The sequence below is a fragment of the Sinocyclocheilus grahami genome, unplaced genomic scaffold (genome assembly GCF_001515645.1).
Source record: "Sinocyclocheilus grahami isolate Dianchi unplaced genomic scaffold, SAMN03320097.WGS_v1.1 scaffold376.1, whole genome shotgun sequence".
Classification (NCBI taxonomy): domain Eukaryota; kingdom Metazoa; phylum Chordata; class Actinopteri; order Cypriniformes; family Cyprinidae; genus Sinocyclocheilus; species Sinocyclocheilus grahami.
The window spans coordinates 443,223-458,011 of record NW_015505555.1 but is presented as its reverse complement, the minus strand read 5'-3'; the positions used below and the strand labels follow the sequence as shown (position 1 = coordinate 458,011).

At 35.4% G+C, this 14,789-nt stretch overlaps 1 protein-coding gene and 1 long non-coding RNA gene across 2 annotated transcripts in view; one reads left to right on the top strand and one right to left on the bottom strand.

Moving 5' to 3' along the window:
- Positions 1-5,029, top strand: part of mrps35 (mitochondrial ribosomal protein S35) — a 9,885-nt gene extending 4,856 nt beyond the window's left edge. The window contains exons 6-8 of the mRNA XM_016230730.1: positions 2,726-2,835; positions 2,930-2,999; positions 4,972-5,029. Coding sequence (XP_016086216.1) covers positions 2,726-2,835; positions 2,930-2,999; positions 4,972-5,001 — 210 coding nt within the window. The 3' untranslated portion in view covers positions 5,002-5,029. The remainder of the gene's footprint in view (positions 1-2,725; positions 2,836-2,929; positions 3,000-4,971) is intronic.
- Positions 1-6,342, bottom strand: part of LOC107549587 (uncharacterized) — a 10,240-nt gene extending 3,898 nt beyond the window's left edge. Inside the window, exons 1-2 of the long non-coding RNA XR_001604578.1 lie at positions 5,781-6,342; positions 5,071-5,138 (exon numbers count right to left, since the gene is read on the bottom strand). This is a non-coding gene — a long non-coding RNA (uncharacterized lncRNA). The remainder of the gene's footprint in view (positions 1-5,070; positions 5,139-5,780) is intronic.
- Between the last annotated feature and the right edge of the window lie 8,447 nt (positions 6,343-14,789).

Genomic DNA, 14,789 nt, shown 5'->3' with positions numbered 1-14,789 from the left:
AGCCCATCTGAATTAGGACATTTAGGCTATCCATCTAATAGTAGCCTACCAAAATCTTATTAACAGTAGAAGTTAAATCTTACTGTAGTCTTCAAATCTGGGTACTGTATTACGTTTTAAAATCACGAAGGGAGTTTGGTCGCATCAGGCTAACGTGACAGTCACGACTCATGAAGCGGTAAGGTTTTACTCACGATCTTTACAACACGCATTACATTACGTATTTCATGGCACACTCGTTTTATGCGTATTTAGCGCCACCTATTGTTGTGGGTGTATTATTGATATGTCAACGTCTAGACCCTGAATATAAGACGACTGCGTTTTTTCAGATGTATTTCCAAGAAAAAAACATCGTCTTATATTCGGGTCAATACGGTAATAAGTCATTTTTGCTTGTCGTCAATAAATGGATAAATACTCGTCAATGAAATGCTGTTACTTGAAGACATGCGTTAAATCTTAGGGATGTAACGATTACCGGTTTGACGATAAATCATGATAAAATTCCCCACGGTTAGTATTACCGTTTCATCTTTTAATTATCATTAAAACTGTATTCGATTACCGCGATTTGAAAAACTCACGATAAATAAATACTGTGCAGCATAAAGCAGAGTTTTAAGTAACAGTCTCACGTGCGCACAGCACGCAGAGTAGTTTCGTTTTGAGTGAAAACAGAGCGGAAACGCTGGGAGGTTTTAAAAGAGTGCTAAGGGAATTATACAAATTAATATATGAATTAATTAATTATATGAATGTACCTCTGAAGGTTCTGACTGTCTTCAGAAAGGATTCGATGGCATTTTGTTTTCATCTTCGCTCCATGTAATACCTAAAGAAGTGTTCTTAATCGCAGTGCTGCTTTGTCCACGGAGGTTACGAGAAACAGCTCTAATTCTGCTTTTCCATAAGCGCCACCTGCTGTCAGCGAGTGGATTTACAGAGACTTATATTTACATTCAGCCTGTGTGCCGTTTCCATCTGGCCAAAAACGGACCGAATTTGCATGCCCTGCTGTAAATTATGACCGGTTGATGAAAAACAAGCTTATGTAGATTCTACACATTTAAACAATTCAAATAAGCTATCTAGAATTATTTATGGAGCAGATAAAATACATAATCATATATTAATCAATTATCATTTTGACTTTTCTTTATTTAATTGAAATGTGAGGTTTACCTTTTTGTGAAACTTTTTCAAAGCTTTATTTGAACATTTACATTAGATATTTCAACATGCTATTAAACTGTTGTCAGTCAAGTTGTCATTTAAAAGCCAAACATCATTGGTAATGTTATTGTTTTAGTGATTATGCAAACAATAAGTCATTTTATTTGTTGATTTTTAGATATAAAACTTGAAGTGATTTATGTGTCGGTACTTTTTGAACATCTCCAGCACATTTTAACAATACCGTGATAATATTGATAACCGTGATCATTTTGGTCACTATAATCGTGATAAGAAATTTTCATACCGTTACATCCCTATGTGTGATGGCCTCGTTGATTTTGCAGTATATTCTCTCTTTATTTATAATCTGAAATGTGCGATTTATCACAAATCTCTCACCATCTGGCTGAAAAACCAGGAATCGCCATCTGACGTTAATCTCGTTGGATTAGGGCTGGATGTGAAGGGGATCAAAGGGCAGATTTACGGGATGAGGGTCCCCCCCCATCCATCCTTTCTTAACTGAAACAGCCAGAAAACCCAGGATAAGTCAAGTGCTATTGCATTGTGCACTATTGTTTTGTTCTTTGAGAGAGAGAGAGAGCTTACTGTAGTGACGACACTGGGTTGTGTTTGTGCCGAGCCGGAGCGGGATTTAAAGAGCAGAGTTGTACATGATAGTTAGTGCTTTTTGAGGGTTTGTTGTTTAGAAGAATGGGATTTAATAGAAAGTATGTTCAAGATGACTGGAGGAACGCCAAGTGAAAATGATTGCTGGAGAAATGCTGAAGATTTGGATTAAGTGACTCATTGTCCTTTGATGAACTTTCAAGACTGGGAAATAAATATAAATAAACTTTAACAAAATGTTAAATGAATAGAAAATATTATAATAAACTTCAGTTGTCAGGTATAATATTTTATATTATTAATTATATTTTTATATTTTTTCTTTAAAATTTGTGTTAGTTTTTTAGTGATTTTGTGCTTTTGTCCTTTTCATGACTATTTATGTTATTTTGTATCCCTATTCATATTTTTAATTTATTATAAATGTTTTAAATAAATATTATTTAAAAAAATATATAAGTGTATGTTTACATTTTTGTTTTCTGTTTATTTTTCTGTTTAGTTTTAATGATTTTGTTGTGTTTCTTGTCATTTTTATTTTCTCTGCATGTTATTTTAGCATCAAGATACTATTATAATTTTATTATTATTTTTTATAAAATATATTTTTATACATTTTATAAAACAATATGATAAATATTGTAGTTTATTTTTGTATTTTCTGATTTCATAAAAAAAAAATTTTTTTGTGATTTTATGTGTTTTTGTCATTTGTCATATTTCATTAATTTTATTTCAGTTTTAGTTATTTTAGTACATCAAGAGATAAGCAGGGTCCTGATCATCCTATCAGTGTTTACTATCGGACTATACTTTATTCCTCGTGTGTGTACTCTCAATAATGATGCATTTTTAACCATTTAAACATTCTCCCTAATTAAAAAAGGCAGTTCAAATGTGTTTCTGCCCTTTGCAGGTGAAGCTCTCCAGCTTGAATCTGGATGATCACGCCAGAAAGAAGATGATCAAACTCTGTGAAGAGCGATACTGCAAAGACACCGACACGCTCACCATCACCACAGACAGGTGCGTGATATGGATACATATTCTTCTGTGTTGTTTTATTCCTCATTTCTCTTACATTAAAATGATCTTTGTGTGTGTGTGTGTGTGATTGTAGTTGCCCGCTGAGACAGCAGAATTACGATTACGCCATGTACCTCCTCACCGTGCTTTACCACGAGTCCTGGGTGAGTCTGCAACCCTCCACATTACTTCAGAAACACTGACATTTGTATGCGATTTCAACTTTTTCCAGCAAGCTGAAATGATGCATTTTTGTGCTTTATTAGCTGTCATGTACAACTCTGTATAGGTTCAATGTTTAAGATCATATCTACTAGGGCTGTAAAAAAAAATACAAAATTGCGAATTTCGAATATTCGTCGAATTTAAAATAAAAATCCACATTCGAATTCAAAAATGTTGCATTCGAATTTTAGGTGTGCGTCAGGCAGTATTATCAGTGAATGAACCTGTGAATGTCTGTGGGTGAGCACGTCTTCGCCATTCAAAATAAAAAAAGCGCACTTTTTCATTTTATAATGGCATCTTATTGCTCTTCTTCCTAGTAGGTGCATTTTTAAAAATCTTTTCCCGAAGAATCCTGGACTCCTGCTCAAAATGATAAATTAATATAAGGACAGCTACAAAAAAAAAAAAAAAGCTGTTGTCGTTCCATCCTGACGGATGACGTGTGACAGCTCAGTGGAATCCCGGAAAATAAACCGTGGAATTTTGAACAATGAGAGAACAGTTTACTCGTGCGTGACTTGTATTAACAAATTTGGTCCGTTTAGAAACATTACCGTGTGAAAGCGAACCGCACCAAGAACAAAAAGCAACATTGTAATAATTTTAATCCCTGTTTCGGAACAAAGCAATCGATCTACAGGTGTGAAAGCACCTTAGGTGTGCGTCAGGCTGCCTTATCAGTGGCGCACGAGATGCGATGACGATGCTTTTCTTAGCCTATCCAGTTGAACCCACTGGATTGCGGAGAATGTTGTTTACGTCAAAACCGGTTCACACAGAACGCATATTTATCACATTTTCTAGAGGGACATCTATCATCATTGCACTCGCATCTCGCACAAGAGAGCCACATGTTTAGAAAGCCATGTAAAATGAACGGAAGTTTAACTTGTTTAACTAAAAAAAAAAGCCTCGAGACTTTATGGCGGTTTTTCCCCATCCCACTGCGTCTCATGTTTTCAAATGAAGAAAGGACTCTTTGTGATTAGTTTTCGGGCCTTTGTATTAAACTGTACATACATGCATGATGCTGTTTTGTTTCTAATTGTTTAAGCAACTTAATTATATATGGTTTATAAACATCAATTTAAACATTATGCACTTTTTTCAAAGATAGTCGTGTTATTTTATTGCTTTGAAGAAACGTGCATTAGTAATATTTAGCTTGATACGCCCTCTTGTGGCCTCGAGAGAAGCCAAAAGCTTTTTTCCCCCTAACTGAAATTATGCCTTTTAAATTCGAATAGTGATCATATTTAAGTACAAAATTCGAATTTAGATTTTCAGCCATTTTGACAGCCCTAATATCTACACAGTAGGGCAGGATTTACATGCTACAGGGTGGATTTCATGAAAACTGTCAAGAAATATGCAGGTAAAAATTTGCATGAAATAAAACATTTTGCATGAAGAAAATTAACCCTGTAGATGTTAAAATAGTCTTCAGATGTCAACAATAATTGAGATGCATAATATCTATATCAGTATCAATATCAGTCACCATTTGATTAATTTTTTTGTTAAGTATTATACAGTAATACATGTTTGTGTATATAGATATAGATAGATATACACATACACATATGATGTATTTATACAAAACTAAATTGAATAATAATAAAAATAAATTTTACAATTATATACTTTTTTTATATATAATATATTTCTTAAGGGTGGCAAAGCGGTATAATATTAGCAATAATATCATATGTTTCAAGTGTCAATTCACTTTTGTTCAAACTCACTAATGGCATAATGACAAAAATTAATATATGAATGAACAAAAATTAATTAAATTATGACAAAATTCTAATTTTTAAGTGAACCATTCCTTTAAGCATGAGCAATAATAATAGTGATGCTTGCCTTCGCACTAATCATTATTGATCATTGTGATTTCTGTATCAGTACATCGACTGGATTGTGATCAGCTTCTGATGGAGGTTGATGTGTTCTCCGTGCTCGTGTGTTTGAATCACACATGAATATTTCATATCTCTATTGTACCTGAACTCTTATGAAAGTTTCAGTGGGGTCCCACTGGCAGCGGTGTGGATTTCCATGACAGAGACCCCCTTTAAACAATAGGATGAGGGGGCAAGAATAAAGGTTGGGAATCCACAACAGTGAACGGTGTACTTTGGGTTTTTACATCCCCTTCCCTAAGTTTGAAATTAGTTTGGAATTAAACCTGGAATGTATTTATTTATTTTTAGGCCTGAAAAGTGGAAATGGAAATAATCATTTTTATATATTTTTTTTCTCTGACCAAAATTATTATATTTTATTTTAATATTTTGGCCAAAATATATTCCAAATATATGCTAAATATATGTTGTAAACCGTGCAGCTTAAGGCAATTCATTTTTCATATTGAAAATATATTTCAAAGCCTTCAATATGCTAAAATGTACTACAAAATGTGCAAGAAAATACATTTTTAATCTTAAAATACATTTTTGGTAAATGCAAAATGCATTTTTTTAAAATATATTTTGAACAATATAAATATATTTCGTTTGAAAATAAAGTAAGAAAAAAAACAGCAACTAAAATGTATGTTTGTAAATATATTTTACAATATATTAGCAATTATATGTAAAAATATATATGATTTTTTTTTATGAGGGGGCTTGTTTTTGAATGTTAAATTGATGTGAAAACAACTACAAAAAAGGTCATTTGTTTTCAATTCTTAGTTTAGTTTTAATTCTTACCTTGAGCTTGATCCACAATGTTTAGTGGTGAAACCAAAGCAATCCATCAAACCTGCAGCAAACCATCACTCAATTAGTGTCATGATTTTCCACCTGATTAGATGATTGACAGCTGTCTCGCCCAATGAGCAACCCGAGAGTGGAAACAGCAGCTGAATGGAAGCATCTGATTGGCTGACAGGGAGATTCCATTGGAAAAAGCAGTTGGCAGTGCCTCAGAAGATTCTCAGTACAGCACGTTGAAACGCTTCGTCAATAATTCACGTCATATCTGCGTGGAAGAACCGTCTCCGCTTACACCGAGTTCACGATCAAAGTTGAGAGCGGCTATTTAATTGACAACAGATGTAATGTGACAGTTTTCTTTGTGAGTTAAGTGAGACTCGAAAAAGCGATTAGTAACCTTTGAGTGTCGCATGATTCACCTCATTAGCACAACAGAGGATGAATTAGCAGGCGCTTTTTGATAAAACACAGATTAAGGACAAGAGCGGTGTAATTTATACACTTGAACTTCTCAAAGTCGGCAAACTGAAGGCTTCCTACGCAGATGATCTTCTTAAAGCATCTTTGAGGAGTAAAGAACGTGACCTTTTAGATTCAGACAAGGTCGACCACCGGGAAAAAAAAAAAAACGGATCGGGTGTCAATAAAAATGCAACAAATGCTCAAGATGTGTGCATTTTCCCATCATGCTCTTGTCGCTGGAGACTGGCTGGCTTTGGTATTGTGTAACTATGTTCTGAGCTTCACTAAGAAGCCTGGCTGAGAACCACGCTCGAGCTTTGTTTGCCATCCTGGTTGGGAAGTGTAACGGTGTCCGCTGGCCTTTCGCTTGCACAATGGCTCGGAGCGCTCAGGACGGGGTAGAGTGACGTCGGGTGGGAACGGGAGGGGGGCGGTTCGCCACAAAGCAGCCGATTGTTCCAGACCACGAGGGTGATTGTATCTCCAAGACCTGATTTAGCTGCCAATATGGCTACAGGATAATCCATTCAAACTGTGTTCACATTGACTGGAAGAGGTTTTGGAACAAATGTGGCCTGGGTGTGTTTCCAGAGGTTAAATATCACCCCTTTTTTCCATTTCATTTGGTTTTTAATGCGTCGTGAAGTCATCACAACACGTGATTACAATGCGGTGTACTTCTGAAATGTTGGGTGGCCTGGCCAAACAGCAACAAAAATAAATAATACAGCTCGACTTCATGGAAATATGTTAGGATATTTGTGGGATACATTTTCCTAATTTAACATATATTTAGTTTAAATCAAATGCTAAAATATATTACAAAAAATGTCCAAAAAAAATAATAAAAACGTGAAAATATCATTTAGAATTTAATTTAAATATAAGTAACTAAAACTTATCAAAATATAGTTATGCGTATCTATATTAGCTATATATTTAAATAGCAATATAGGAAATTGATTTTTTTAAATGTATAATATTTAATTTAAACCCCCGTTTCTGATCTTTAAATACATTTTAGGTAAAAAAAAAAAAAAGCATAAATATGGGAACTATAACTACGATCAAAATATATTTATGTAAATGTGTTTTTATATGTTGTAAAGATACAGCTTAAGGAAATAGTTTTTCAAATGTAAAATTTTATTTAAACCTTCAAATGCTAAAATATATTACAAAATGTCCAAAAAACAAGTTTCCAATCTTAAAATACATTTTGGGTAAATATAATAAATATAGGAAATATAGTAAACTAAAGCATATCAAAATACTTTAAAAACTATATTAGCTTCTTTTTTTTTTTTTTTTGCTGGCCAAAAATAAGTTTCAAATGTATGCTAAATAAACAATGCAACTTAAGGATATGTATTTTTCAGGGTTTTTTTTGTTTTTTTTTTAAACCTTCAAATATATTACAAAATGTCAACAAAAAAAAAGTTTCCAATCTTAAAATACATTTTGGGTAAATGTTGGAAATATAAGTAACTAAAACTTCAAAACATATTTATGTATTTACATGTATTTATATGAAATATTAAATGTGGAAAAAATACATTTCTGATAATAAAATATATTTTGGCTAAATACAAAAAGTATTTTTTAAATATATTTTGAATATTATAACTACATTTAGATATAGATATATCGTTTTTTTAATATTATAATGCTAACATTAGCATTATATGAAATGTATTTAAAATATACATTAGCATTATATTTTTTGTATATTTTGAAATGCATTTAAAAATATATCTGTAAACACATATAATATTTTTTATTAAACTTTTTCCATTATATGGGGAAACGTCACGTTTTTCAATTGAAAGATTAAAGGGTTAGTTCACCCAAAAATGAAAATTCTGTCATTAATTACTCACCCTCGTGTTGTCCGAAACCTGTAAGACCTTTGTTCATCTTCAGAACACAATTTAAGATATTTTTGATGAAATCTGAGATATGAAAACAAAAATAACGACTTTATTCATCACGCCGGATCTGGGTCAGCGCCGCCACACGCTGTCGTGAACACACATCCACAAGTGATGCAGTAGAGACAAAAATGTGGAATAAAGTCATTCTTTTTGATTTCTTTGCGCAAAAAAGTATTGTCGTAGCTTCGTAACTTTACAGTTGAACCACTGATGTCACACGGTCTACTTTGTCGATCATCTTGGTACTTTTCTGGACTTTTCTTGATCGTGGTAGTTACCTTGCTGTCTATGGGAGGGTCAGAGAGCCCTCAGATTTCATCAAAAATAACTTTGTTTGTGTTCCGAAGATGAACGAAGGCCTTACGGGTTTCGAACAACACGAGAGTGAGTAATTAATGACAGAATTTTCGTTTTTGGGTGAACTAACCCTTTAAAGTCATTTCCAAAAATGGGGTCTATATTGATTTCACATTGACTTTAACGCTTGGTTTTGGTGTTTCTTGAACAGAAGAGCTCTCCAAGAACCCATATTTTTCTTTCCCCGAGCGGTTAACCGATCAGCTCGGCTCGCACAGCGGTGGCCTTTCGAAAGCAAACCACGAGCGTCTTCATGTCTTCAGTCAGGTCCTCAATTACACTCCTGCTCTCTCCAGTGAAAGGCCAATCTCATCAATTAGTCGCAAACCATTTGATTTGCCTCTTCGGCTAAATTGAATCATTTGGGTCAACAGTCCTAATCAAATCCTCACGATCTGGCCAAACCACCTTCATCTCCATAGAAACCACCTAATCCATCAGTCGCTCCCTAAGTAGTGCCCTGCGGCCGGGTGATTTGAGGAGAGGAATGGAGGACGTTTGGAAAGGGAGAAGGACGAGGGATTGGTTTGTGTGTGCATGACCTGTATTGATAGTCATTAGTCTGGAGCACCTGCACCAGAGGCCTTCACACACACAAAGACGCTTTTGTCACTGAGGATGGGAAGTATTGGGAAAATTTAGTCTCAGGCCAAGGAGGGACTCCAAGGGTTCTTATCAAACTCAAGCTGTCTTTAAAAGTTTGCAGCACTTGTTCAAACGCTTAAGCAAATGTTGAGCGGCGTCTCTTCATGTTTTCAGTGAAATCAGAGCCGCTCGTCGTGTTTATTACAGCAGTTCCTTTCCAAATCAGCTTGGCATTTTTATCGTGCCAGAATTCCTCAGCCGACCCAAGACGGTCGAAAAGTATAGTTTGTTTTCAATGCTTAAACAATCTTAGTCCAAGTTGGGTTTAAATGTGCTTTTTGACATTTTATCATCAAATCACTTCTTTTACCAGAAGATAATATTGTAAGGCTTGGATCGTTTAGTGTCACATGCTCTCAGGCACTCGATTCATTGCTTTTATGATGAATCTCAGCCTTCAGTGAAGTTCTAACAGTGACATTTTTGGTCAAAGTCCTGCAGTTGATGCTCCTATGAGGAGAGTTTGACATACTATATGACATACAAAATCTGGCCAAAATATTTTTAAAATAATGATTAAAAAAAAAAAAGAATAAAAAAACTATCAAAATAAAGTACATTTATTTTAAAATCTATATTAGCTATATATTTTTGGCATTTTTAAATATATGTTGTAAACAATGCAGCGTAGGGAAATATATATTGTTTAAACCATCCAATGCTAAAATATATTTCAAGAAGTGCAAGAAAATACATTTCTAATCTTAAAATACAATTTTGGGGAAGTGCAAAATGTAAAAATATAAATATATTTAGATTGAAAATGTGATAATGAAACATTTCATAAAATATATATATATATGGCCATTTTTTGTATATGTACACTTTTGGGGTGATGTATTTTTAAGTGAAGTTGTTAACAATATAAATATAATTTATATTGAGATGAGAAGTCAAAAATTGAGGAAATAAAAAAAATTAAAACATTTATTTTTAAATATATTCAAAAACATTATATAAATATATTTTGGACCACAAAACCAGTCATAAGGGTACAGTTTTTGAAATTGAGAATTATACATCAGCTGAAAGCTGAATAAATAAGCTATATTTGGCTGAGATACAACTATTAGAAAATCTGGAATCTGAGGGTGCAAAAAAATCGAAATATTGAGAAAATCAGCTTTAAAGTTATTCAAATGAAGTTCTTAGCTATGCATATTACTAATCAAAAATTAAGTTTTGATATATTTACGGTAGGAAATGTACAACATATCTTCATGGAGCATGATCTTTACTTAATATCCTAATGATTTTTGGCATAAAAGAAAAATCAATAATTTTGACTCATACAATATATTTTTGGCTATTGCTACAAATATACCCCAGCGATTTAACACTGCTTTTGTGCTCCAGGGTCACATATTCTAAAATATATATATACATTTTTGGACTTTTGTGTATGTAGACATTTTTGTGATGGTAGCGCAGGTCGCTAAAGCCACCAGTACAGTGTTGGCCGCCAAATGCCACACTGACATCAAGTTTCCATCCTCACCAGGTTGAGGTGCATCACCCGTAGTGACGTTCCGGCTGATGTAACCCTTCGTGTCATTGGGGTACGGTTGACTATCCACCATGCTGCTAGTTGGGGCAGTTAGAGAAGAACTCAAACTACCGGTGGTTGCGGAGTTGCCCATTCGCGTGTGTGTGAAACTTAAGGTCAGGTATCTGGGGGTTGTAGAACCATCAGTGGTGATTGTAGGATTCGTGGTGGTTGAGATCTGTAAGGTTCTTGTGTCACTGCTAGTTGTCTCTTTTGGTTGGGACAGAGTAGTAGTTTGGGTTGGGGCTTGTAAAGGCCATGTAGAAGTCTCATATGCAGGGGTAGTTTGTGTTGAGGTTTGTAAGGGAACATCTGAAGAAGTTAAAGGGTCTATGGTTGTCCACTTTGACGTAGTAGTCATCTGTTGGGGATTGGGTGTAGAGCCCATTTTAGTCTCTGATGTGCTTTGAGCAGTTTTAGCTTGTATTGTCTCATATGCAGCTGTAATTTGGGTCAATGTTTGTAAGGCAACGTTTGCAGAAATTAAGGGTTCCGTGGTAGTTGATGCTTCAGAAGGTGCATAAGTCTGTGCGGTAACTGTCTCAATAACAGTTGTTTGCACTGTAGTTTTTGGATACTCTTCCAACTTGGACTTATAAAGCGAAGTAGTTTGCTCTGTAGTTTGGTTTAAGGGTTGTTGGGAACTTGTCAAGACCTTGGTAAAAAATTTCATAGACTTTTGAGAAGCCAAAGAGTTTGTAGTCTGTAGAGTTGAAGTCTGTAATCCCAAATGCTGTTGGATAGTTGAGGAACTTGAAGATTGCTTAGTGTCTTGAGAAGCCGTCGCGAAAGAGTTTGTATTCTGTAGAGCTGTAGTTTTTAGTCCCAAAGACTGTTGGGTAGTTGAGGAACTTGAGGATTGCATAGTGTCTTGGGAAGCCGTCGCCAAAGAGTTTGTATTCTGTAGAGCTGTAGTTTTTAGTCCCAAAGGCTGTTGGGTAGTTGAGGAACTTGAAGATTGCATAGTGTCTTGGGAAGCCGTCGCCAAAGAGTTTGTATTCTGTAAAGCTGTAGTTTTTAGTCTCAAAGTAGTTGAGGAACCTGAAGATTGCATAGACTTTTGAGAAGCCATCGCCAAAGGGTTTGTAGTCGGTATAGATGTAGTTTTTAGTCCCAAAGTCTGTTGGGTAGTTGAGGAACTTAGAGCTTTGTTGATTGGGATGGAGGTTAAAGTAGAGTCAAAGTAGTCAGTTGTAGAGCTTGGGTGGGCTGTGGTTATATAAACAGGTGGGGGGTTTGGGATTCTTTGGTTTAAAGTATCAGTTGTTGTATCAGGTTCACCCGTCGGAGAGGTGGTCGTATGACGCAAGTTTATCGATGCCCACTGTGAAGTAGAAGTCGTCTGTTGGGGATTGAGTGTAGAGTCCATTTTAGGCTCTGATGTAGTTGATATAACATGTTCTGACTTGCTTTGAGCAGTTGTAGCCTGTATTGTAGTACATCGAGGGAGGGTATGTTGTACTTGATGCGCAGTAGGAACAGCACGAGTGGTTTGTTGGGTTGTGGGTTTTTTCGTGCTAGTGGATGCAGGACTGATGGAACGGACGGGCGGGTTGGGTGGATAGTTGAACTGACGCTTGTCAGAGGTCAGCGGCTCTGATACATTGAGCCGTGAGGAGGACATGTGAGGCAGCACACGCACGTTGGTGGTGAAGTACTTCCCAAAAACCAACAGGTCAGGATCCACACCTGAGCGACAAATATCTCAATCAGATCATTTATAAACAAGCTTTATCCTAATCAAATACATTTGTAGACTGGGGGAATGTTCAAAATACTAAAATGCACTCAGTAATTCTGTTCTGGCTTCAAATTATGTAATAAATATCTTGCATAGAAAAGGAATTTTGGTCTTTTTATATTGAACGCTTTTAATGTAGGCATGCAATTACCATTAAAAGAAAAAGAAAGATCTATGGTTTTAGATTTCCTCAAACCAAAGTAGATTTCGGTGTGTAGTTTCTCACCTTTAGTGACATTATAGAGGATGACATTTCCTCTGTGGTGAGGAATGCAGCTCTCAAGGTTCGGACATTGAAGATGAAAGCAGTTCACGCTGTCCTGAGTGGTGTTGAAATGAAACACAGCCAGGTTGCAGGAGACTGTACATGCAATTCGTAAGTTAAAGCCCATTAACAAAATCTTCCAGGTTGAAGATTGTGAATTATATTTTAAAATATAGGTTTATGCATTTCCAACACAGTGCAATCACTTTAGTTAAACATTTGTTCACATTTTTATTTAAGTCAAAATGATAAAAGGTAATTATAACACACATTTATGTTTCCATGCATATATTTAATCAATAATTTAGTTAAGAAACAATTTCCTCAATGTCAATAAAGCCATGATAGAATTATTTTCCATTACAATAATTACTATGTAAAGAATTTTACCTCTACAACTTATGCTTTAAACTATGAATATTGTTGACTCTTATGACTAACTGCTTGTGATGTTCCTTATTTGGAAGTTGCCAAAAGCCTCTTCTAAATTAATAAATGTAAATATTTGAGTATCTGCATTATTTTATATTTTCTCAAGCTAAACAAATACATTTGTGAGGTTTTAAACCGTAAAACAATAGACGTGATGCTCAAACTGAAGACAAAATGCATTTTTGACACACACTGTCACTAAATAACAAATGAACCTTTTCTATTTACAACAGTCACTTTTCTTCATTTTTGATCTCTCAATGTGTTTGAATCAGCTGGTATTTTGGTGATTTTTTGTGGATATATGAAGTCAGTTCTCCTCAGGTTCACACAGGTGTAGAGAATCACTTTAACTATCAACATGTTCAACCAAACTAACCACAAACACTGGTGTCTCCATGTTTAACACAATTATGCATCGTTTTATTTTGTATAAAATCAATCTAACGTTTTTTTTGTGACATTTTTTGCTTGTAAAGTGTGCTTGTTCTGTCTTTCTTTCAAATAAATGGCACTTGGTTTGATGTTTTGTTATCTACTGCAATGACATTCAGACATTTTTTAGTTTTAGGTGGTCAATTCTTCATTTTAAAGCATAGACTCACAGTTTCGCGTAAGGCAGCAGGCTCTGCTGCATTTGACCGCAGACTCCTCCTGATAAAGCTTCAGGATGTGGGCTCCTCTGCGCTGAGATTCCTCTATGTCCACATACAGTCCTGGATATCTGCGGATCCAGCAGCTCTTATAGTAAGATGTCGGAGAGCAGCTGGAGTCCGAAGAGCAGATCAAACCCAGAATCCACAGCAAGCTCCATGGGACGGTCATGGCGCGAGTCGTTCGTCCTGTCCGCGAGGCTGGAAAGTCAAGTCATGTTGTTTTGAAGCGCTCGTGGTGTGTCTGGCGCAGGTGAGCGGAACCTGCGCAGGTAACAGGTGTGTGGCGATGATGAACGCGTTTGAGGCGAGCGAGAGCACATCCTTGATTGCGTCCTCCACGTTCATTCATTCACAAATAAATAACTGCTCAAATGCCGAATTTCCGAACACATTTATTTGCCGTTCATTGTTCTTTTCACAATATAACTACAAACTGCATTTGCAATGCTATGCTAATTAAATAGTTATATTTTTTTGTATAAACGTATACAATACATTTTGTTCTATTAAAGGGATAGCTCACCCAAAAATTCTGTCTTTAATTACTCACCCTCATGTCGCTCCAAACCCTTAAAGGCACAATATGCCAGAGGTGTAAAGAGTACCTAAAAACCATACTTGAGTAAAAGTACAGATATCTTACAGTGAAAATTACTCCACGTTACAAGTCACCAATTCTAAAACAACTTGAGTAAAAGTCTTAGAGTATCTGATTTTAACAGTACTTAAGTATTTTACTTCTACTAAATATAGGCTCAAAGGTACACTAGTCAAAGAGACATGCCAGTGATAAACTGTAACGTTGTGGAGAAGCTGCGGAAAACAGGCAGAGGCAAGAATCTGTGTGCAGGTATTTCATGGAAAAACTAGAACAAACAATAAGGCAAAAACCAAAGGGAACAAAGAACATAATGACTGGCAAACAGACAACCATTACATTCAACAACTCACAAGGAACTAAAGAA